The sequence below is a fragment of the Acomys russatus genome, chromosome 8 (genome assembly GCF_903995435.1).
Source record: "Acomys russatus chromosome 8, mAcoRus1.1, whole genome shotgun sequence".
NCBI lineage: Eukaryota > Metazoa > Chordata > Mammalia > Rodentia > Muridae > Acomys > Acomys russatus.
The window spans coordinates 5,790,267-5,813,770 of NC_067144.1; the positions used below are offsets into that span (position 1 = coordinate 5,790,267).

General features: G+C 50.5%; 3 protein-coding genes across 4 annotated transcripts in view; 1 reads left to right on the forward strand and 2 right to left on the reverse strand.

The window, feature by feature from the left end:
* Positions 1-163: 163 nt before the first annotated feature.
* On the reverse strand, positions 164-5,613 carry Alg3 (ALG3 alpha-1,3- mannosyltransferase). Its single transcript, XM_051150715.1, has 9 exons — positions 5,391-5,613; positions 3,664-3,763; positions 3,415-3,562; positions 3,135-3,295; positions 2,571-2,691; positions 1,871-2,076; positions 1,291-1,367; positions 633-777; positions 164-499 (listed from the first exon to the last, which is right to left on the reverse strand). Exons 1-9 carry the CDS (start codon positions 5,602-5,604, stop codon positions 337-339), a joined length of 1,335 nt encoding a protein of 444 aa, XP_051006672.1. The 5' UTR covers positions 5,605-5,613; the 3' UTR covers positions 164-336.
* Positions 5,614-6,360: 747 nt separating this feature from the next.
* The window catches only part of LOC127193389 (endothelin-converting enzyme 2), a 39,931-nt gene continuing 22,787 nt past the window's right edge, over positions 6,361-23,504 (forward strand). The window contains exons 1-3 of one of the 2 annotated variants that reach the window (XM_051150717.1): positions 6,370-6,616; positions 12,848-13,131; positions 13,856-14,247. In XM_051150717.1, the coding sequence (XP_051006674.1) occupies positions 6,421-6,616; positions 12,848-13,131; positions 13,856-14,143 (768 nt within the window). In that variant the 5' untranslated portion in view covers positions 6,370-6,420 and the 3' untranslated portion in view covers positions 14,144-14,247. Of the gene's footprint in view, positions 6,617-12,847; positions 13,132-13,855; positions 14,248-23,504 lie in introns of those variants that run through there. The other variant, XM_051150718.1, reaches the window with a different exon arrangement.
* Camk2n2 (calcium/calmodulin dependent protein kinase II inhibitor 2) lies at positions 15,573-16,851 on the reverse strand. The gene is made up of 2 exons (XM_051150720.1): positions 16,490-16,851; positions 15,573-15,709 (listed from the first exon to the last, which is right to left on the reverse strand). Exons 1-2 carry the CDS (start codon positions 16,656-16,658, stop codon positions 15,639-15,641), a joined length of 240 nt encoding a protein of 79 aa, XP_051006677.1. The 5' UTR covers positions 16,659-16,851; the 3' UTR covers positions 15,573-15,638.

Genomic DNA, 23,504 nt, shown 5'->3' on the forward strand with positions numbered 1-23,504 from the left:
TCTTGCCACCACAGAAAGTGCCTGCCTGTGCTCTCTTCTCTCTCCTCCCATTCCATAACCCCCCACCCTCCATGTGCTCTCTATAGGATGATGGAAGAGGAGAGAGTTACAGTCCCAAATCCTATGCAATAAAGTGCCTCTTGAGATTGCCTGATGAGTTGTTTTTGTTTTCCCCTGTTGGGAAGATGGGAAGATGCACCTCCTAGCCAGGTGTAGGTACGAGCAACCACTCCCTTTACGTAGGCTGCACAAAGGTAGACTTGGCAAGGTTTATTCTAAGAACAGAGTCCACTCCACCCGTGATCCTGAGTGAGTCCTAGAAGACAGGGGTGGGGTTCAGGACCTCTTCCTTCTAGACTTGACCTTCTTAGGGAGCGCCTGAGGGGACAGCCAGAGCTGCAGGAGGATGACAGCATGGCATATGTGCAGGGCAGCGGAGCTCAGAGACGTGGATGGGTATGTGTTCCAGGAGAGCTCGATGAGGCCCAGCACCAGCAGCCTGGGAAGGAAAAGGATTTCATCCCTATGCCCTAGGCCCACCCCTCCCCCACCCCCTTCTGGGCTCACAGTCTTGGGAGGAGGAGGCGTTCCCTAGCCCTTCCCCCACCCTCCCACGAAGTCCCAGCCAGTACCTGCGCAGATTTGTGAGCCAGCTTGCAGGCATGGCCCACAGGAGGTAGGGCAGTGTGTGGAAATACCAGACATAAAACTGGTAGTGCAGGGAGCGGCTAAAACAGATGCCAATAAAGTTGGAGGTGAAGAGGGTGGAAACAATCTGTACTGTGATGGTTAAGGCTTTGGGCATGAATAGAAGGCGGGGGAGTTGGGGAAACAAGGGTTCAAAAAGAGGGGCAGAAGTTCTGGAGTGAGAAAGCACCCTACCCTGGCTCTGCCTTTCCACATGCATGCCTCTAACATGCTTCTTAGCCTCTCTGGATCTGTTCCTCAGTTTAGTAGGGAGACAGGAATGCGTGGGGCCGTAAAGCCTTAGGAGATTGGACCCCTCACTTACTAACATTAATTTCTCCTTCCTGTCCCTGACTCAGGTGGACTTTACATGTTAGGATGTATGGACTCTCAGGGCAATACCAAGAAGAGCATGCACCTATAATGGCGGCTGGCCCAATATGCGGACTTCAGGATCGGCTGTGCTGAGGTGTGACATGCCCAGTGCAGCGTGTGCTGCAGAGGCCAGTCTATGAACGGCTCCAGCCACCGGAGGCCAGCAGACTAAGATTCTGTTTGCGCTTGGAGAGCTCAGAACTTATCTTTCCATGATTTAAAGGATATGGTTTGGTGTGAGGGGCTGGGGTGGGACTTTCCTTTTGGAAGGGTCCTTCAGCAGCGACAGAATACTTTCCCCTGTTCTGAAGAGAAATCATTCGGACATTTATCAAGCCCCGAGTGTATGCCACACTCTACTTACTTATTTTTTCTTCTTTTGGTTTTTCAAGACAAGGTTTTTCTGTGTAGCCTTAACTATTCTGGACTCACTTTGTAGACCAGGCTAGCCTTGAACTCACAGCGATTCCCCTGCCTCTGCCTGGGATTAAAGGCGTGCACTACCACACCTGGCTCTATTTTGTTTTTTTTGAGACAGGGTTTTTATGTAGTCATGGCTGTCCTGGAACTGTGTAGACCAGGCTAGCCTCAAACTCACAAAGATCCACCTGCCTCTGCCTCCCCAGTGCTGGAATTACATGCCTTGCCACCACTGCCCTGTGCCAAATTCAAGATTAACCACCATGAACTTAACATCTCCCTCAAGTCACTCCTAAGGCTGAAGCCCCTCACTCCATCCCCCTAGTCTTCTCATGACATTGACTCTTGGTTTTTTGTTTTTTGTTTTTGTTTTTGTTTTTTTTTTTACCTGTGCCACCTACAGAGGGCAAACAGCAAGAGGAGGCCAAGATGGGCGGCCAACAGGGCCAGATGGAAGGCACGATGGAGGAAGATGGCTTCAGGGAGGAAGCGCCAGTTCACTGTCCATTGGAAAAGAAACTGTCGGCCAAGGTCAAAGGAGCGGGAGAGGTAGCCAATGGGGTTCTCCAGCAGGAAGGGTAGTCCCAGCACTACCTGAGGATGGGCATGAAGCCAGCAGAGCTTTTAAGGCTCACCCCAGACTTCAGGGTGAGACCTAGGAGAGCACAGTGTGAGGGGAGCCCCAGAAGTTCTCTCATTTCCACAAGGAGCATCAAGAAAGCCTCCCCGCTCCCAAACTGTGCCACAGGCTGACACCAAAGAAACATAGGAGGGGGTTGCCTGGCTGGCCTGGCATTTGCTCTGTAAGCCAGGCTGGCCTTGAATTCAGAGATCCACCTGCTTCTGTCTCCCAAATGCTAAGGTTAAAGACGTACCACCATGCCCAGCCGATTCACCAGGTCTCAAGGAGGCAGGTCTCAGAGGCCCGCCAAGTTCAGTAACCATGGGACCTAAAGCACAGAGCCAGTGGCTGCCCAGCTCAGAACCAACCCCAGACTCTCGCCTGTTGGCTTTTGAGGAAGCTTTAAGGGATCTAAGGAGGCCTGAAAGTGGTCCTTTCTTGCTGCTAAGGGAGGGTGAAGAGGCACCTGAAGAGCAGCGCAGGTGGCCAGCTTGGGGAGGGCACCACGGAAGCCAAACTGAGTAAGGAGAAGGAAGAGCAACCCTGGGGCGAAGAGGAGCACGTTCATCTTCACAGACACGGCCAGGCTGAAATGGACAAAGGACAGGGCAGGCTGAGGGTCAGCTCCAGGACTGTGTGTCCCACCAAAGACACACCCACCTACCTCCCCATAGATTTCTCTCCCAGGCCATTAAGCACCAGGATGTGGTCCCCACCCAGAACCGCTGGAGGGGCGTAAGACGTCCAGGGAGGAAGGGAATAACACCCAGTCCGTGAGCCAGATTAGCTGGCCACATGCTGAATGGCATATTTACATTCGAGGGTCAGCTCCAACAAACAGATGCCCTCTGGGGACAAGGCAGGAAGAAAGCGTGGGGAAAGAGGGACTCTCCACAGATCCTTGACTTGTTCGGGGAGACCCAGAGTGACCCCATTATCTAACCACTCTTTATGGCCTCTTTGCAGAACACTGGGGAGATATGCAAATGTCCGCGGTGGCAGAGGGGCAGAGGCAGAGAGAGGCACTGACCTGAAACAGCAGCAGCCCCAGCCCCAGTGTTGTGCCAGGAAGAGGTTGATGCTTAGGAAAAGCAAGGCCATAGCCACTGGGTCGTTGAAGAGCCGCAATACAAAGATGGAGTGGACACGGTAAGAGGCGCAACACATGAAGAAAAAGACGAAGGGAGGTACCTAAAGGGTGGGCACCACGGTCAGCTCCCCAAACCCAGGGCCACCTACCAGCCCACCCCCCTCCACCCCCCACCCCTATTTCAGGCCAGCGCCAGTTGGTTTCTGTAGCATAAACTCACCTTGGAGGTCTGGTGGTAGATTAAGAAAACAAGCACCAAGGTGACAAGGTAGAGGACAGCAAAGATGTTCTGGGCCATGGGGATGTCGGTGCCCCGGCCAGTAGCGTAGTACAGCCCCATAAAGATGTACAGAAAGCCAGCTGGGTAGCTGGAAGACGGAAGGGAGCACAAGCCTAGGTCAGGACCCCCAGCCTGGTACCCACCCACCCAGCCCTTCACAGTCTCTTCAAACCGCCTATCCTCACTCACACAAGAGGTCCGGTGTCACCCCGCAGCTGTGTGTAGTCATATGTGCCACTGATGAAACCCTCTACCTGGGCCATGTAGGCCTTCCAGTCAATCTCTGTGTCTGGAAGGAGATAAAAAGAACATGGTGGAGCCGGGCGTGGTGGCACACGCCTTTAATCCCAGCACTCGGGAGGCAGAGGCAGGTGGATCGCTGTGAGTTCGAGGCTAGCCTGGTCTACAAACCGAGTCCAGGACAGCCAAGGCTACACAGAGAAACCCTGTCTCGAAAAACAAAAAAACAAAACAAAAACAAACAAACAAACAAAAGAACATGGTAACCTCCATGCCCTCAGACCACCAAAGCACAGGGTTCCATCACTACATCACTATCCCTTATCTAACTGCACACAGGGCATTGTCTGGATGAACCCAGATACGTGTGTGTGTGTGTGTGTGTGTGTGTGTGTGCGCGCGCACGCATGCATACACGTGAAGACCAGGGGTTGACATTTGGTGTCTTCCTCCATCACTCATATAATAGAGTCTAGCTAGTCAATTTGTTCCAGGGATCCCTTGTCCTGCTTCTCCAGTGCTAGAGTTACAGGTAGGCCAACATGCCTGCCTCGCCTTCATGTAGACTGCCGGGGATCTGAACTCTGGTCCTCACACTTACATGTAAACACCATCTGCTAAGCCATCTATTTAGGCCCATTAATCCAGGTGTCTCAAACTCAATGTCTAGAATTGAATTTATGATATTTCTTCCTACTCCAAATTTGCTTTCTTTCCTGGGTTCTTCAGGTAGTACCACTCACCTGGGTATCTTGTTATACACTTCTCTCCTTTTAAGATCTTAAATGGAAACAGGCTTGCTCTCTGTCTTGTGTGTGTGCATATGCATAAATGTGGGTGCACAGATAGGTGGGTGTGTATGCATGTATATATGCATGCATGTGGAGGCTAAAGACTAATGGTGCGTTATCTTTTATGAATGTGCCTCGTTCTCATTTTAAAATCAGGGTCTTAATGAAGCCAGTCACAGTGGTGTCTGCCTCAATACTCAGAAGCCAGAGCAGGCAGATCCCTGTGAGTTTGAGGCCACCTTGGTCTACATAGCAAATTCTAGGCCAATTGGGTGTACATAGTAAGACCCCTGTTTTGTTTTTTTGGTTTTTGTTTTGTTTTGTTTTGTTTTTTCAAGACAGGGATTCTCTGTGTAGTCTTGGTTGTCCTAGGCTCTATTTGTAGACCAGGCTGGCCTCAAACTCACAGCGACCCACCTGACTCTGCCTCACCAGTGCTGGGACTACAGATACCCAAGCTGAGCCCTGTTTTTCTTTGTTTTTGATCCTGGAAAAAAGACACCAGTACCTAATGGACTCAAATGGTCACAAAATGCCATTCTTCAAAAGGGCTTTCAAGACCTAAGTATTAAATGCATGAAAAAACAGATCTGAGAGGGGAAGTGACTGTCTACGGGTACAAAGAGCAGCAACAGCGCATTAATTTTGGCCAGAACTTACTTCCCGACTGCTTACACTTTCTTAACAGGCAGAGGGCTGGCAAACTCTAGGGCCACCTCCCTCCCTTATGGGAGACAGATTATGATCACTTTTCTGGAAAGTGGGCTCCGGGCTCCCGTAAAGAATAAGGGTTTGAATGATGAATGAATGCTCTGTAATCTAATTTGCGTCAGAGGTTCGGGTCTTCCTCCCTCCCTCCGGTTTTCTCCCGTTCAGTGAACTCACATGCCACCCTGTGAATGACCCAGAAGGTGATGCCCACCTCTGCCAGGCAGAGGCAGGAGGCCACCAGCAGTGTGTAGCGTGGCTCCTGCAGCAGCTGGTGGAGTTCTTGCCAGGCCCGCTGTAGCCATTGTTTCCAGAGTCCCGCCGGCTGGTCTACAGAATCCGGCTGGGGCACAGAACCCGGCTGGCCGCGTTTCCGCAGCCTAGCAGCCATCTTGACGGTGCGCCAGTCTTGTGGTTCCCACCACCCGGGAAACCCAACCCTAGGACACTAGGTTCCGCTGGCCGCCCTGGGCGCCCTCTCAAACTAAACGCTGATCGAGTAACCAGAATCCTTGTTTATTCCATAGCAACGTGTTTCTTCTAATTGGGGTTAGGACGCCGGAGTTTCTAGGTAAAGACGACTCATTGGATATTTAGTGCTTATTATATACAATGGTGAGAGATATTTCTAATGTGTATATGTGGACCTGAGTACGGATAAGATAGCTGGCAGTCTTCTTTGGAGGACTACACGCTACTGTAATATAAAATATACACACATTTCCCGTTGTATGTCCCATCCAGAACACATAAACGCTAACATACCAGAACGTTTGCTCAGAAAAACAACAGTTCTGGCCTGCGTTCTCCAAGCCCAGCTTTCCACTGTGATCACATTAGATCCCTCTAGCCTTCCTTCCGGTCCTCCAAAAAAAAAACCTTGGGAAGAAAGGAACCTTTAATTAGGCTTCTTCATGGAAAGGATTGTTGAAACTGAACAAGAGAGGTCGAAGCGACGAGCCCGGGTGAGAGTCTTGACACGAGTTAATGTGGTCGAGTTGAGGTGGGGAGTACATTAAGGCGCCAAGCAACTCCGCTTCCCAGCCGGAAGACTTTCAAAAAAGAGCTTAGAAGATGACGGAAGTTCCACGTGTTCGTGTAGAGTAACCGCAGGGGAGGGCGGAGACGCAGGCCCCGCCTCCCGTCTCTTACCCCGGTGATTGGGCTCCCAAGCCCCGCCCTGGCTGGCTGCGGCGCAGCCCCAAGCATGGCCTCTTCCCGGACTCCTGTGTCCCCTCCGGAGTTACCCGAGCGGAACTTCCACTACTGCCAAGTCCAATACTGGGACCGGCGCTATAAAGATGCGGCCGACTCTGGACCCTACGAGTGGTTTGGGGACTTCTCTTCCTTCCGTGCCCTCCTAGAGCCGGAGCTGTGTCCGGGGGACCGTATCCTCGTGCTAGGTGGGTAGTGTCCCAGCCACGGGTTGCTGGCCGGACCTCATCCCTTCCCTTCTGCTTTCCCCTGTACGCGGACGCCCTAGTTCAGAGCCAAGACCTTCAGAATCCACCTGTCTGTAGCCAGGGCAAACAAATATGAGATCGTACCCACTCTGGAAAAAAAGACAGTGCTTCGGTGTCCCATCGAGTACACTGGAGGCAGCCTAGGACAACAGAGAGCTCATCTCTGTGGACCTACTTCAAGTCCCAGCATAAATTGGCTGTGTAACCCGGGTCAAGTCATGAATCCATTGTGTGCTTCAGCTTCCATTTCTAGGAACAGGATTGAGACAGTTTCTGGAGTAAGTCGTGTGCACCTCGAGCATAACACCTAGTTTTCGTTTCGCACCAGTGGGCACCTGGAGCCATTGTCAGCTAGAGGGAGTTACCGCAGCTCAGAGCCCCAGCTGAAACTCGGTCCTAATCACTAATAGGGTAGAATAACGCCCTCTGAGTCTGATGGGGAATTGCAGCAAAGGTAGGTGAAAGATGATGCTAGGACGGAAAGGATCTCTGAGCGGTCCAGGTGCGCCAGCTGGTGTTTCCCTCCCAGTGTCTCTGGAAACTCAGACGTTTGAACAAGTAGAGTTGCCTTCCAAATACGGGTTTTGGGATTTTTTTGTTTTGTTTTGGTTGGTTTGGTTTGTGTTTTTTTCGAGACAGGGTTTCTCTGTGTAGCCTTGGCTGTCCTGGAACTCACTCTGTAAACCAGGCTGGCCTAAAACTCAAGAGATCCACCTACCTCTTCTCTCCAAGTGCTGGGATTAAAGGCATGTGCCACCACCGCCGGGCCCAAATATAGTTTTTAAGCATTTTGTTCAGTATACATGTATTCAATTTATTTTGTTTTGTTTGAGACAGTCTCATGTATGCAATTTGTTTTGTTTTGTTTGAGACACTGTAATCCTGGCTGGCCTGGAACTCACTTTGTGGAACAGGCTGGTTTGGAACCCACAGAGGTCCACTTTCTACTGTCTCTAAAGCTTGTATACACATATAGTGGAATACTCCATAGAGATCAAAAGGATCTCTCTCTCTCTCTTTTTTTTAAATTTATTTACTTATTATGTATACAGGGCACATTATATCACACTATAGATGGTTGCAAGCCACCATGTGGTTGCTGGGAATTGAACTCAGGACCTCTGGAAGAGCAACCAGTGCTCTTAACCTCTGAGCCATCTCTCCAGCCCCCAAAAGGATATCTCTTATACATACAATATATATGTAAAGAATAAATGGTATAATGTGTGTGTCTGCACTGCTCAGTTTGGGAAGTAGAAAATGACCAAGACTAGAAAATATAACTTACTGCCTAAGAATTTGGACTCTGGGAGCAGGAAGAAACTTGTCTTAGCTGGAATTGTAATCTTGCACAAAATCTTTACATTTCTGTGCCGCCATTTCCAAGCCTTAAGAAAATAAAAACCTAGCTGGGTGTGGTAGTTCCCGCCTTGAATCCCAGCCCTGGGAGGCAAGAGGCCAGTCTGGTCTATGCAGCAAGTTTCAGTACAGCTAGGGTGCTACATAGACCCTCTTTTGACAAAAACAAAACAAACAAGAAAAGGAAAACTAGCTGGGTGTGGTGATGCAGGCCTGTAATCCCAGTACTCAGGAGGCAGAGGCAGGCAAATCTCTGTGAGTTCAAGGCCAGCCTGGTCTACAAAGTGAGTCCAGGACAGCCAAGGCTACTACACAGAGAAACACTGTCTTGAAAAACCAAACCAAACAAACAAAACCGGAAAAACTTACATATCTGATTTTTTTTTTTTCCTGGTTGGGAGAGGCAATCAGAACTCAGTAATGGCTTCCTAGTGAATTCCGGCCTACTGTAGCCGAAGCTGGAGCATCACCACCAGACTTGAGTGGGCTTCTTGAAAACTGAAAGGCTGTTGAGCAGTATTCAAAAGCTGTGGCTGGGGGTGAGATGAGGGTCAGCCTAAATTCTGGCTCCGTCTCTGTGTGTCCTCGGAAAGGTCCCTTGTCTACGTTTCCTTGATTTCCTCATCTAAAAACTGAGGACAATAAAATACTATTTCTGCATGAATCAATATTGAAAATAAACTGAGATAGTTGTTTTGTTTCATTTTGTTGTTGTTGTTTGTTTTTTTTGAGACAGGGTTTCTGTGTGTGTGTGTGTGTGTGTACCCACTTTCTTTTCTATCCTTTTTTTTTTTTTTTTTAAGATTTTTATTTATTATGTATACAGTGCTCTGTCTACATGCCAGAAGAGGGCAGCAGATGGTTGTGAGCCACCATGTGGTTGCTGGGAATTGAACTCAGGACCTTTAGAAGAGCATTCAGTGCTCTTAACCTCTAAGCCCCAGGTTTCTCTGTTTTAACCCTGGCTGTCTTGGAACTTACTCTGTAGACTGGGCTGGCCTTGAACTCACTGTGATCTGCCTGTCTCTGCCTCCTGAGTGCTGGGATTAAAGGTGTGAGCCACTGCGTCACACTGGCTCTGAGACAATGCTTGTGAATTACTTAACATAACACTGAGTATCCAGTGACTATTAACTGGAATAATTTGGGGGGAGGGCTAGGGATGTAGCCTGGTTTGACGAGGGCTTGCCTAGCATCCACGAAGCTCTGGGTTCAATTCCTAGCGCCACATAAATTGGAAATGGTAGTACACACTGAAATCCCAGCGTTCCAGACGTAGAAGTGCCAGGTTTCAAATCTGGGACAAATGGCTGAGGTGCCTATTTATCATATCAAAGTGGATCCCACCAAAAGCCCTGGTCTCCCTGGGATCCCTGGGCTTCTACCTGTTAGAGAGCCCTCCCAGCTGGAATTCACCACTGCCCTCCTACTCTAAACTTCTTCAGCCCAGGGGCTGGTCTGGTCTGTCCTTCCTTCAGCTGCCTTCCATACGTAATGCAACCATTTTGGTTACTTGGCTTTTTTATCTACTCTCATCTGGGCCTCCCAGCTGCTGCTCCTGGTTCCCCTCTCCTATCCTTTCCCCGCCCCACTGTCCTCACATGGCTCAGGGGCTTGTCCACTCCAGACTCTCTCACCTGTCCCTGCCTCTGGCTATGCTCTCCCACTTATCTATAATAAACCTTCCCGGGAGGAAGGTTGGGAACTGGAAGGTAAGAGCGAGGGGATAACAATTGGGGTGTAATGTGAATAAATTATAATAAATACATAAATTCTAAAAAATAAAAATAAACCTTCTCTACCATACTTAGGAGCAGTCATGTCCTTCCCTTTTAATTTCTTCTTCTTCTCCTTCTTATTTATTTATTTATTTATTTATTTATTTATTTATTTATTTTTGGTTATTCGAGACAGGGTTTCTCTGCCCTGACTGATCTGAAACTCTTTCTGTAGACCAGGCTGGCCTCGAACTCAGAGATCTGCCTGCCTCTGCCTCCCAAGTGCTGGGATTACAGGTGTGCACCATCACACTGGCTGGAAGTTCATTCTCAGCTATATAGCCATCCTATCTAAAAAGAAAGTACTTACATTTTGTAGTCTTTGTTTTTTTGAGGTAGGATTTCACTATATAGCCGAGGCTGGCCCGGAACACAGAGATCTATGCCTCTGCCCGCTCCCCACCCCCACTGCTGGGATTAAAGGCACCCACCACCAAGCCCAGCTTGTTTTTGATTTTTTGTTGGTGTTGGTTTGTTTTTTTTGTTTTGTTTTGTTTTTGTTTTTTTTTTTTTTTTTTGAGACAGGGTTTCTCTGTGTAGCCTTGGGTTGGCTGTCCTGGACTCCCTTTGTAGAACAGGCTGGCCTCAAACTCACAGCGATCTGCCTGCCTCTGCCTCCGCCTCCCAAGTGCTGGGATTAAAGGCATGTGCCACCACGCCCAGCTTGTTTTTGATTTTTGAGTCATGGTGTTATATAACATAGGCTGGCCTGGAATTTACTATGGAGATGACATTGACCCTAAATTCCTATTCTTATGATTCTGTGATATAGACAAACAAGGATTCGAAGCAGTCTGGATCTCAAGAAGAGAGATTCTGTATGGGACCTGCCAAGAGCTGCCACCTAGGCCCATTCTTAGGCCAAAACTGGTCGCAGGAAGACCTGCAAGAGAGCACTGTGCCTTTCAAAGCGGGTGTGTCCTTTGGGCTATATATTCACTCCTTTTTTTTTAGGATTTTAATTTATGTGCATTGGTATGAGGGTGTCAGATCTTGGAGTTACAGACAGTTGTGAGCTGCCATGTGGGTGCTGGGAATTGAACCCGGGTCCTTTGGAAGAGCAGGCAATGCCCTTAACCACTGAGCCATCTCTCTAGCCCTATATAGTCACTCTTTATCATCTCTACCACCACCACCCTCCTTGACCCTGCCCTCTTTTTTTTTTTTTTTTTTTTTTAAAGATTTATTTATTTATTATTTATATAATGTTCTGCCTGCATGTACACCTTCAGGCCAGAAGAGGGCACCAGATCTCATTATAGATGGTTGTGAGCCACCATGTGGTCGCTGGGAATTGAACTCAGGACCTCTGGAAGAGCAGTCAGTGCTCCTAAACCCTGAGCCATCTCTCCAGCCCGACCCTGCCCTCTTAGAGTCTGCATTCTTTTTGTCTTGGTTTGTGTTTGAGACAGGGTCTAACTTCAGTCCAGGCTGACCTCCAACTCAGTGTGCCTCTGTCTCTGCCTCTGCCCCTGTCCCTGCCTCCAAGTACTGGGCTTAAAGGTGTGCACCCCCACACCTAGCTTAGAGACTGCACTGTAGACACTTTACCCCAGACCCACCTTAGGTAGGGGTCAGTTGCACATGTGCATGCTAGTCTGCCCCTCATTACATTATATGGTAGTTGTAAATCTGCATTTTGGTCTTCCCAGCACAGCACAAACTCCTTGACAGCAAGCACTTAAACAAACACAAAACCAAAGCTGAGCAGTGGTGGTGTATGCCGTCAGTCCCAGCACTCAGAAGACATGAGGGCAGATCTGTATTTCAAGACCAGCCTGCTCTATAGCGTGGATCCCAGGACAGCCAGATACTCGGAGAGACCCTGTCTAAAAAAGCCAAAAACCGAGGGTCTGTTTTAGCCTAGGCTGGCTTTGAGTTTGTTCTTGACCCTTCCTGGGATTATAGGCCTGCACTACCACACACTACAACATCCGGTTTCTATGGTGTTGAGGAGCCAACCCAGGGCTACTGTGCATGCCAGGGTGCACTCTGTCCACACAGCTACTCCTCCAGAGCAAGTACTCTTGAATTGTTTTGTTTTTCGAGACAGGGTTTCTCTGTGTAACCTTGGCTGTCCTAGACTCACTTTGTAGACCAGGCTGGCCTCGAACTCACAGAGAGCTGCCTGTCTTCTGCCTCCTGAGTGCTGAGATTGCAGGCGCATGCCACCACACCCAGCTAGAGCAGGCACTCATTATCAGCAGAGACTAAAGCTGAGTGTCCAATGCATACATTTAGAACTGCAGATTAGCCTGGCTGCATGTCCCCATTTAGCCTTCCCTTAGTTTTTAAAAATTAATTAATTAAATTTTTTTTTTCCTCTGTGTAGCTTTGGCTGTCCCAGACTCGATTTGTAGACCAGGCTGGCCTTGGAACTCACAGAGATCCGCCTGCCTCTGCCTTTCCAGTGCTGGGATCACAGGCATTCCCAGCTCCCTTAGTTTATTAATTCTGCCTTGGCCATCAGAGTAAGATTATAACCTCTAACATGACATCCTCCAGGGGTTGGTATCTTCTAAGATCCTCGGAAGGTCAGGGGTACCATCAGGGTCCTAATGATGCCAATACTTTATACATTCTGAGTTTGAGGAAACTGAAGCCCCAAGAACCAAATACTTTTCCTTTGTAACAGGGAGAGTAAAATCGAAATCTTTGAACTCTTGAGTTCCAAACTCCTCCAGCAACTCCGCAGATGTTTTCAGCTCTTAAATTTAGTGCACTGCATCTGTGTGTAGGCTAGCTACCGACTGTGCTTGTCACTCTCTTAAATGGAAAATCCAAGTTCTTGCTGCTGTAGCAACTTACCCTAGTCCACATAGCTGAGAAGGACAGAGACAGTCTGTGCCCATGTCTCTGTGACTCCAGAATTCTACACTCTCCTACCCCCTGTTGCTTGAAGAGCTTGGTGCAGGGGGTCGGGGAAATGAATGGAGTGGAGACAGGGCAAACAGTGAGTGTGTCGTAGCTGCAGGCTGAGAGCGGAAGCTCACCCAGCTATTTTGCTGCCCGCCCCGCCCCCACCCCACTGCAGGTTGCGGGAACAGTGCCTTGAGCTACGAGCTATTCCTTGGAGGCTTCCCTAACGTGTGCAGTGTGGACTACTCTCCAGTCGTTGTGGTAGCCATGCAAGCTCGCTACGCCGATGTACCCAGTCTGCGCTGGGAGACCATGGATGTGCGAGCGCTGGACTTCCCTAGCGGTTCCTTTGATGTTGTCCTCGAGAAGGGCACGCTGGATGCCCTGCTGGCCGGGGAGCCCGATCCCTGGAATGTATCTTCTGAAGGCGTCCACACTGTGGACCAGGTGCTGCGTGAGGTAGGAAGCAGCGAGACAACCGAGCAAGATGCAGGGGGAGGGGGTTGAACTTTCAGGAGATTGGAAGAACTCGAAGATCAGAAAGTGAGGTTTGGAGGAGGTCGGAGGTATGGTTTTTCAAGCCGCGCGGTGTGGCGCACGCCTTTAATCCCAGTACTTGGGAGGCAGAGGCAGGCGGATCGTTGTGAGTTTGAGACCAGCCTAGCCTACAAAGCGAGTCCAGGACAGCCAAGGCTAAAACAGAAACCCTGTCTCAAAAACCAAAAAAAAAAAAAAAGTATGGTTTTCTGGAGGACAGAGCCTGAAGTAACCAAGGCTCACAAAGGCCAATCATTGGTTGGATGCTAGCTTGACATAGCTTGCCAGGTTCCAGACAGGTGACACAGCACATTGCTGTGAGTTTGAGGCCAGCCTGGTCTCAGCCAAGGCTATACAGAGAAACCCTGTCTCGAAACCCGCCCTCGCCCCTCCCAAAAACTAACACCAGAAGAGTGGCTGATAGCAAAGCCATACCTTCTGCATGGTCCTGTTCTGTCCTGTCTGGAACTGAACCTTATATAGCACAGCCAAAGGCGGAGGATGGCTTAGTCTGCCACAGAAAGCCAGAACTACTGGGGACAGAGTAGAACCTAAGGTTTGCTTCGGAGATCATTATGGGCTGTACTGACCTTTGAGCGTAACTAGAGATGATTCCACACTGATGGCTTCTCTGTCTGCCTTGCAGGTGAGCCGGGTGCTGGTTCCTGGAGGCCGGTTCATCTCAATGACCTCTGCGGGTCCCCACTTTAGGACCAGACACTATGCTCAGTCCCGCTATGGCTGGTCACTGAGGCATACAACCTATGGCAGTGGCTTTCATTTCCACTTTTACATCATGCATAAGGGCAGAGAGCTCAGTGCCACCCAGCTGGCCCTGGGGGCCAAGATCCTCTCGCCCCCCAGCCCTTCTGCCTCACCCTGCTTCCTCCAAGACTCGGATGACGAGGACTTCCTCAGTGCCATCCAGCTGTGAGACTGGAAGCAAGGCCTCCCAGCCCTCTCTGCCTTTGTGCATTAGGCTCCCGGGGAGTCAGAATTCTGAGTTTGGCGCTGGGGATCGGTGGCTGGGTGCTCGAATCCCAGTGCTGTGGGATCAAGCCCATGGGAACCATCTAGGTCCCAGATCCCAGGGTTCCGGCTTCTAGGATCTTCGTCTCTACAGGGTTGTCCCACCTCCTCCTCCACCACCGTACTGAATGACACGGGGAGAGTGCAGCACAGCTCCTCTGCCTTGGCTATGCTCATCCAACCTGGACTTATCTGTAAGAGGCTAAAGACTTAGCGTTTAGATTGCTTTATGCCTCTGATCCCAGCTCCAGCCCCAACGCCAGCCTCCCGCCCTGTTGGGCAACCCATGTCCTTAAGGAGGCCATATAGTTATGACGTTCCTACACCAGGATTCCCTGCTAGTGCTCGCTGGGTAACCCTTCCCCACCAGGAACCTGCACCCCAAGTGATCGACACTTGTCCCCTAGCAGACTGAAGCAGCAGACACACTCACACACTCACACCCTCACACACGCGGAGGTCTGTGTTTATTCACACACTCCTGTTACATTGAGGATGGAGAAACGTTTTTACAAAGGACAACCCTGGGTTGAGAACATGTTCAGGGCCACAGGTGTCATCCAAAGGTATTGAGCAGTCACCATCTGGGTTCCCAGGGGTAGCATGAAGGGGTCCAAGGTAAAATCAGATCTGGGCCCTTAAAAGGTGATACCTTGAGAGGGAGGAGTCTCCCAAGGAGCCTCCTGGGGTCAGGTTTGGGCAGACTGGCCATGTGGTTAGTTACCATGTTGGGGGCTTGTCCCATCCCAGTCTCAACACCTGTCCTATCTGCCAGGCGCAGAAGAGCATGGCGGAGGCTGTGGGGGAAGGGCACAAACCATGAGGGGAGCCAGTAAACAAAGAATCGGATATAAAAATACAAATGTGCTGAGGAGTCCCTTAGAAAGAGGCTGGGGTCACGCCAGACACGGGTACAGTTGAGGAAAGGCCCGAAGGGCTAGATGGAAGTGGGAAGGAAGCTCATGCAAATATGCAGCCAAACCTCCCTGGCCGCGCAGTCCAACGCGCCGCAGCTGCCCGGGCTGCAGACCAGATTGATCGGAGGAGGGGCGGGGCAGGGGAGCCGTGCGGGAGGGGGCGGGCTGGGGGCCGTGGGTCTCTGTGTCGGTTCCGGTGTGCGGGGTGGAGCTGCGGCCCGAGGTTCTAAAGTGCATGAGTGCGTCGGCGGGCTCCGGGCTGGTCCGCACCACCACTACCGCCGCCGCCGTGGTGCTGAAGCGGACAGCTCCGAGGCGCCGGGCAACGGCGGTAGCAACACTGACCCCGCGGCGGCGTGGCCCTGCAGCCCCCGCCCGCAGGCACCTCGGCCCGGGCGGGGGTGCGCCGGCAGCCGCATCGCCGGCCCGTGCTCCTGGCCGCTGCGGGGCTGGGCCCGGAGCCCGCCGCCAGAGCCGGCGCGTCTACACTCCGGACGGAGGCTTCTCCCCCATCCCCTTCAGCACGTCGTCTATCCGGTCATCCTCGATCACCACTGCGCAGGGAGGAAAGCGCATCAGCCGCGCGGTCTCGGGGGGCGGCGGCGCGAGTGGGGCCCGTGTCCTCACGCCCCGCGCATTTCTACTCTACTGCCTATGTTCCCGCGACACCACTCGAAAGCCCATGTCCTCCCATACCCAAACTCTCCTGCGGACCCTACCCGCTACCAAAGCTGGGATCCAAACCTCCCTATGTGGGAACACTCCTCTTGCAGAGACTCCCAGTGCGAACCCTCCTGTCACCTGAGCCTGCCTCCATCTAAACTGACCAGAAATTTCTCCCTTCGACACAGCCCCCTCCTCAAACTGGGCTCAAATGAAACTGCCACCTGGTATAACCCTGTCCTTCACCTGAATCCGTGTTCTGATACTGCTACCCGGAGTCCCTTCCCCATACAAACAAGACAACCGAATGCCTGGCTTCCCTGCCCTCCAGTGACATCCACCTACTCATCTTAGCCCAATGAATTGGCCCACCATCCTGCGTTCCCAGTGCCAAGCAGACCCAAATACCCTAAGAGGCCCCTCCCCCTAGACCAAAAGCCAGGGCTCTTTTTCCAGAAGTGGCGAGCTTCGAATCCGGGACACCGTATTCCCGGGAGAGGGAAAGAATGGGACAAGTCCACAGCAGGGACCCTCCCCACCCCGGGCGGGCGCGCAGCTGGCTGCGCTGGTCTGCGGCAAGAGCAGCTGCCACTTGACGGGGAACGGCAGCCTGGGGACACCAAGCGAAGGGTTTCTGGGTCAGGCGGCGACTCCGGGCCCGGGCCGCGTACCTCTCTTGGCTCGGCCGATCTGGCCCAGCTTGGGGGGCCGCTTGGCCTGGTTGCCGGCGAAGAAGGAGTTGGTGTCCTGAAGGCGGCAGCTGAAAGAGAGGTCGGAACCCTCGGGGTCTGCGCCGAAGCGGCCCATCTTGTCCTCGCCGTAGGGTAGGATCTCGGACATGGCGGGCACCGGGAGGGCTAGGGACTGCGGCGGGGGCACGGGCAGAGGCTAGCTGCCGGACCGGCCCTAGCTCAGCAGGGGAGCCGGCGGAAGGATGAAGTCATACAGCATCCGGGACTGCGGAGCCGAGCGGGGCCTCCTCCCCCGCGCCTCCGCCTCCCGGGCCGCTGGGCAGGCGGCGGCGGCAGCGGCGGGGACCGGGCGGGGGCGGGGCGGGGGCGGCGGCGGCGGCGAGAGCGGAATGACGATGAGCGCCCGACTGCGGCAGAGAACGGCGGGCGGGGCGCGGTGGAGGCGGGGCGGGCACCGGCCAGCGGAAAGAGGCGGGGCCCAGCGGTCCGAGCGAGCCCGGTGATCCCTGGAGTGGAGCGAGCAACCGTGGGAGGTTCCCGCGATGTGGCCGGGAATGGCCGCCACGTGGGCCTGGGGGAACCGCAGTGGCCGGTGCAGGCGACAGGCAGGCGAGAGCGGTTAGCCAAGTGCCTAGGAGGATAGGCAGGGGCTAGTGGGAGAGCGCCTGGGAACTGGGCGCCAAAAGCTGGGGGCGCGGCAGGGCCTCAGAAGTCGGCGGCTAGACTGGCCGTGGACCCCGCCTCTGAAAAGCGGCTGGGAAAGGGCCGACTACGCGGGCAGAGAGGGGAAGGTACCAGCCGACCGGAGCGCGGGAAGAGCTTGGACCTGGGGGGAGGGGGAGTGCCACCGTGCTTGGCGCGGTCCAGTATCCTAGAGGCTCGCAAGTCTTCAGCAGTCGGTCAATTTGTTTTCGACTGTCTGTGCGCCTGTCAGGTTACCTCTGTGCGTCTGATCTCGGTCTCTGTGTGTCGGGTTTGAACTTTCTGTATCTGCCTTCATACCTGGCCCCCGTATGAGTACCATTGGGTCTGTCCTCCCAGACTACGTAGCGACCCTTCAGGGGAAAGGATCTTAACACCGCAACCGTAGCGAGCACCAGAATAGACTCCCCACAAACGCTGGGCTCGCTGTTGGCGCCAAAATCCAGACTCAAAGCGCCAGTCGCTCCACGAGGTTCCCTTAGCCCAGGAGGCTCGCTCTAGCTGGCAGTGTGGGAGAAATGAATGGCAGCATCGCGGCGGGCGCCCTGGTTGAGGATGACGCAGGGAAGCCCGGAGTGCCTGAGCACGAGGCGCGCGCTAGTAAGCGGCGTCGGGAGGGACAGGGTGTCTCCCGCCCTTGTTGCTGGGGCCCGGGGCAGAGTTCTCCCACCCCCACTCCTATGGACCAGAACAAACACACACCCCTTCACCTCTTACGGCCCCCCCCCGCCCCCAACCCCGCCTCTGCCTTGCAGTCAGCTTGCAGCGTCACCGGCTCTCTGGCGCGAGAGGGCTCTGGCGCAATCATTGGCCTTGGGAGGGAGGGTGTGTCTCACATTCACTCATGGTGACGAGCTGGTAAAGAAAATAATGACGCTGTTGCTTCTGTCCACCTCCTCTCCCCGCACCCCCCCCCCCCAGCAAAACACCTTCCCTTTAGTCCCGCCAAATCACGCTCTAGTGAGATTGCTGGGTTCTGATTTTCTGTCCTTAAATGCCACTTCCTCAGGTGTTAAACGCAAAGGTCTCTGCTGTCAGGACACCGAATGGGGCCTATGGCATTGGGAGGAGGTGCTGGGCACTACCTTGGCGTTACCTCTGGGTTGCAGCCCAGCTAGAGGTTCCTTCTAACACTCCTGTACTGTGTCTAGTGGCTGGCAGGAGGGGCCACCAATTGGGCCTTGGGGGTGGAGATGGAAGGGCCCTGACATCTGGAAGGAAGAAAGGAGTAACTGGGTGACCAGAGAGTCCAGAACATCTCCTTCCCCTTGGAAATTGCACAGCAATGACTTTCAATCCAGAATCTGCCATTTTCTAAATGACCTTGAACCGAAGGCCCAATAATCATGTTATATTTTTTAAAAAATCATTTCTGTTGGTCCTAGTAGAGGTGGCCTTTCCTCCCAGTGCTCAGTCAGCCTGATCTCTGTGAATCCAAAGCCAGCTGAGCCTGCATAGTGAGCTCTGAGCTAGCCAGGGCTACATAATAAGACCCTGTCCAAAACCAAAAATTATATTTTTGCTTGTATAGCTTTAGAAAAATAAAATCACCCAAAACCTGGGCTGTATATCTTTCATCTTCCCCAATGAGAATTTGTCAACTGGGTGTGGTGGTGCATGCACTCAGGAGGGAGAGGCAGTCAACTCTGCGAGTTCGAGGCTAGCCTGGTCTACAGAGTGAATCCAGGATAGCCAAGGCTACACAGGAAAACACCGTCAGAAACACACACACACACACACACATACACACAGAGACAGACAGACAGACAGACATGAGACCTCTCTGAGCTGGGCTTCTAGTCTAAACAGAAAAAATAGAGGCTACTCACTAAGGCCAGTTTTGTGGATGAAGTGGCCCTGAGCTAAGCTGCATTATTTCAGGAACAGAGCAGCGACTCACCTAAATTGGGGAGGAAGGAGCCCAGGGGTTCTTGCCAAGGATGGTATTGTATGGGGACAGAAGTGATAAGGTTAGTGATTTAACCTGATGCTCATTTGCTGTTTGTTTTTTAAAAGACTGTCTTAGCCAGGCAGTGGTGGTCCATGCCTTTCTTTAGTCCCAACACTCAGGAAACAGAGTCAGGAGGATCTCTGAGTTCCATGCCAGCCTGGTCTTCTTTGAGATCCGGTCTGGGGACGAAGCTCAGGGACAGAGCATTAAGACTCTGGGTTGGTTCCCTAGCACGGAAAAACAAACAGCAACAACAAAACCCTATTTGATGATAGAATCCATTTACCAAGGCTTACACCAGAGCCGAGGATACATCAGTTAACTCTGAAGAACTTGTGTGGTGATTAGTGAATACAAGGTCTAGATTTAAATCAGACTCCTGCCTTAGAGTTACTATTTGATTTGGGGCAGGTTGTTAAATTTCCCAGTATCTTAGTTGAGTATAGATTATTAGATTGTTGTAGAGATTAAATTGGGGTGCATATAAATGGTTATCTGTTATAAACAAACACAAAGAGCTTGAAAGTGACGTCATGCTTGCTTGATGACTCAGAAAATAAAAGCACATGCTCTCAAGCCTGACAAAACAACAGGATTTCAATCCCCATGATGGTAGGAAAGACTCCCACAAGGTGTCCTCTGACCTCTACATGTGTGCTATGGCATGTGCAAACACACATAACAATGAATAAATAAGTAAAAAAAAAAAAAGGGGAAAGTAACATCATCATTAAGCAAATTCATACTATACCTTTTAAAAAAGATTTATTTATTTGTTATTTATGCAGCATTCTGCCCCATGTGTGCCTGAAGAGCGGACCAGACCAAAACAACAACAACAAAACCCAAAAGTCGGACGGTGGTGGCACACGTGTTTAATCCCAGCACTCAGGAGGCAGAGGCAGGCGGATCTCTGTGAGTTCGATGCCAGCCTGGTCTACAAAGTGAGTCCAGGACAGCCAGGACTACACAAAGAAACCCTGTCTTGGGGGAAAAAAAAACCAAAACCAAAAAAACAACAACAAAAACAAAAGCAGGCACCAGATCTCATTACAGATGGTTGTGAGCCACCATGTGGTTGCTAGGGATTGAACTCAGGATCGTTGGAAGGACAGACGGTGCTCTTAACCTCTGAACCATTTCTCCAGCTCTAAGCTTTTTTTTTTTTTTTTTTTAATGTATGTTTCAAATGCTTATGTTTGGTGTTTGGTTTTTGGAGATAGGGTCTCTCTGTGTATCCTTGGCTATCCTGAACTCATTTTGTAGACCAGGCTGGCCTTGAACTCACAGAGATCTGCCTGCCTCTGCGTCCCCGAGTGCTAGGATCACCCCTGTACCTGCCTTTTCTTCTTTTTTAAAATAATTTATTCAATTTTATTTTATGCACATTTGTGTGAGGGTGCCAGGTTCTCTGTATAGTTGTGAGCCATCATATGGTTGCTGGGAATTGAAACTGGGACCTCTGGAAGAGCAATCCGTATTCTTAACCACAGAGCCCTCTCTCTAGCCCCTGTAATAAACATTTGTTTACATCCTTTTGACCCTTTTTCAACCTGTACTTGCATGTATTGGATTATATATTTTGCTTTATAAAAATTAGATTTTAGCTGGGTGCAGTGGCACACACCTTTACTCCAAGCACTAGGGAGGCAGAAGCAGGCGGATCACTGTGAGTTCGAGACCAGCCTGGTCTACAAAGTGAATCCATGACAGCCAAGGCTACACAGAGAAACCCTGTCTCCAAAAACAAAAACAAAACAAAAAAACCCAAGCCTGTTCCTCTCTTAATTTCATATGGTAATTTCTCCTGATGCTCTTCCTCTTCTATCATTTGCATATGTTGCATACTGTTTCATTGTATGGATGTTTGAGTTATACTCAGGCATTTTTCCTCTATATTTTGGCAGAGAGTACTATAAATATGCTCTGATGAACAAATGTAGTAAGAAAAAGGCAACACTATTTTATAGCTCTTCCAATGCAAAAGTAGAGTCCATTTCCCTGTCCCTGCATCTGACTTTGACCACAGGACTTGCTTGCTCTCCTGGGGCACTAGCAAATGTGAAGACGCAAAGGTCTGAGCGATGGCTGTGTGCTGGGAGCATGACGAATAACACTAACTCAGCATTTCTTCTCCTTTTTTGTTATTTTGATATGTCATGGTTATTGGAAGAAGAGGAATTAATTACAAAGGGTTTGGTCTTCCCAGTCATAGCCTATAAAACGAATGAGGCCGTCTAAGTATTCTAGACCGGCCAGCCCCAGTCCTGAAGAGCCGTCCAACCACACCATAGAACATGAATAATAATAGCTCTTGCTTTATTTATTTCTTTCTTTATTATTTATTTGTTTAAGTTTTCAAGACAGGGTTTCTCTGTGTAGCCCTGGCTGTCCTGGAACTCACTTTGTAGACAAGACTGACCTTGAGCTCAGAGATCCGCCTGCCTCTGCCTCCCGGAGTGCTGGGACTGAAGGTGTGTGCCACCACTGCCTGGTTTAGTTCTTACTTTAACACATTAAATTTGGTGTGGTTTGTTATGGAACAAAGGCTACTTGATGCCGACGGGTTTGGGTTGTTTTGTTTTGTTTTTTGATAACATTTCCTAGAGGTAGACCTTCTCGATCAGAACGTACACACATTCTCACCTTTCATAGCACAAAGAATTTACCAGATAACTGTAGTATATGGAGGCAACTGTATTCCCCATCTTTGTCAATACTGACCACTGGTGTTTCATGTCATAATGGCCACACTGTCCTTGTAAATTTAGGAGTAAAGTGTCTGCCCACTCTCTCTTTACTCAAAACCAATCAAAGAGAAAGAAGCCTGAAGCGTAGGGGTAGGAAAGGCAGGCTTGCTTGTATATATCTGTTAAACCAAATACCCTGCGTGCTGAGGCAGGGAATAGAAAATTTGAGGACAAGGATTGGAAAGATGGCTCAGTGGTTCCAGAGGTCCCGAGTTCAATTCCCAGCACCACATGTTGGCTCAGAACCATCTGTAATGGGATCTGATTCCTTCTTCTGGTGCGTGTGAAGACAGATCAGCCATATACATAAAAATAAGCTTTAAAAAATACTGAACTCGCGGGCATGGTGGCACATGCCTTTAATCCCAGCACTCGGGAGGCAGAGGCAGGTGGATCGATGTGAGTTCAAGGCCAGCCTGGTCTACAAAGTGAGTCCAGGACAGCCAAAGATACACAGAGAAACTGTCTCAAAAAACTAATAATAATAATAATAATAATAATAATAATAATAATAATAATAATAAATAAATACTGAACTCTATAATTAAAAAGAAAAAAGAAAGTTTGAAGACAGCCTAGACTACATTGTAAGACTCTGTTAGAACCAAGCAAATCAATGACACCTAGGAAAGGAAGAACAGGGAAGGAAGGGACCGACAGGACAGAGAAAGAAACAGGAGATAAACACACAGCAAGGACAAGAGGTTGGAGACTAGAGGCATCTCCAAATTTCTAATGTAGGGCATTAAAATGCAGACAGGAACAGCTACTGGTCGGGTTTTATTTTGGTTTTCGAAATCAGCCTAAAAACTGATTTTGATCATGAAGGAGACATGAAAGCAAAAGATTCAGGTGTCTGAGAACACTGTAAATGTACTAGATCTTTCTGTGTGGTGGCTGCGTTTAGTTCTCTGGCATAGGGGCGGTGGCTTTTGTTTTACAGGCAAGGAAAATTTAGCGCTGTCCAGTAACTTGATAAAGATGTCAGCTAATAAGAAATGGAACCTGGGGGGGGGGGGCTGGAGAGATGGGTCAGTGGTTAAGAGCACTGGTTGCTCTTCCAAAGGACCCCGGTTCAATTCCCAGCACCCACATGGCAGCTCACAACTGTCCAACTCTAGTTTCAGGGGATCCGAAAACCTTACACAAACACACAGACATGCAGGCGAAACAGCGATGCACATACAAAGAATTAACAAATGCAATTTTTAAAATATCTTAAAAGAAGCTGGGTGTGGTGGCGCAGGCCTTTAATCCCAGGACTCGGGAGGCAGAGGCAGGCGGATTGCTGTGAGTTCGAGGCCAGCCTGGTCTACAAAGTGAGTCGAGGACAGCCAAGGCTACACAGAGAAACCGTGTCTCAAAAAACAAACAAAAATATCTTAAAAGAAAAGAAAAGAAATGGAGCCTAGATTTGAGTCCAAGTTAGCCTGGCGTCAAGGCAGACATGTGTCTTCTTTTTTCTTAGAGATACGGTAGAAGAAGAGCAACGGTGTTGGAGAAGCCTGGCTTCCTGTTGATTCACACTTCCAATCTGCTTTCCAGAAAGGAGTCAGAAGCCCTGGCTTTGAATCCTAGCTCAGCTAATTAG

Coding starts and splice junctions, on each gene's coding strand:
- Alg3 (XM_051150715.1), bottom strand. CDS start 5,604: ATGGCTGCTAGGCTGCGGAAACGCGGCCAGCCGGGTTCTGTGCCCCAG. Junction 2,077..2,570: donor CCACCTGCGCTGCTCTTCAG/GTGCCTCTTCAC, acceptor GCCCATCCTCAG/GTAGTGCTGGGACTACCCTT. Junction 1,368..1,870: donor GCCCTCTGTAGGTGGCACAG/GTAAAAAAAAAA, acceptor ATTTCTCTTCAG/AACAGGGGAAAGTATTCTGT.
- Camk2n2 (XM_051150720.1), bottom strand. CDS start 16,658: ATGTCCGAGATCCTACCCTACGGCGAGGACAAGATGGGCCGCTTCGGC. Junction 15,710..16,489: donor GATCGGCCGAGCCAAGAGAG/GTACGCGGCCCG, acceptor CTCCCTGCGCAG/TGGTGATCGAGGATGACCGG.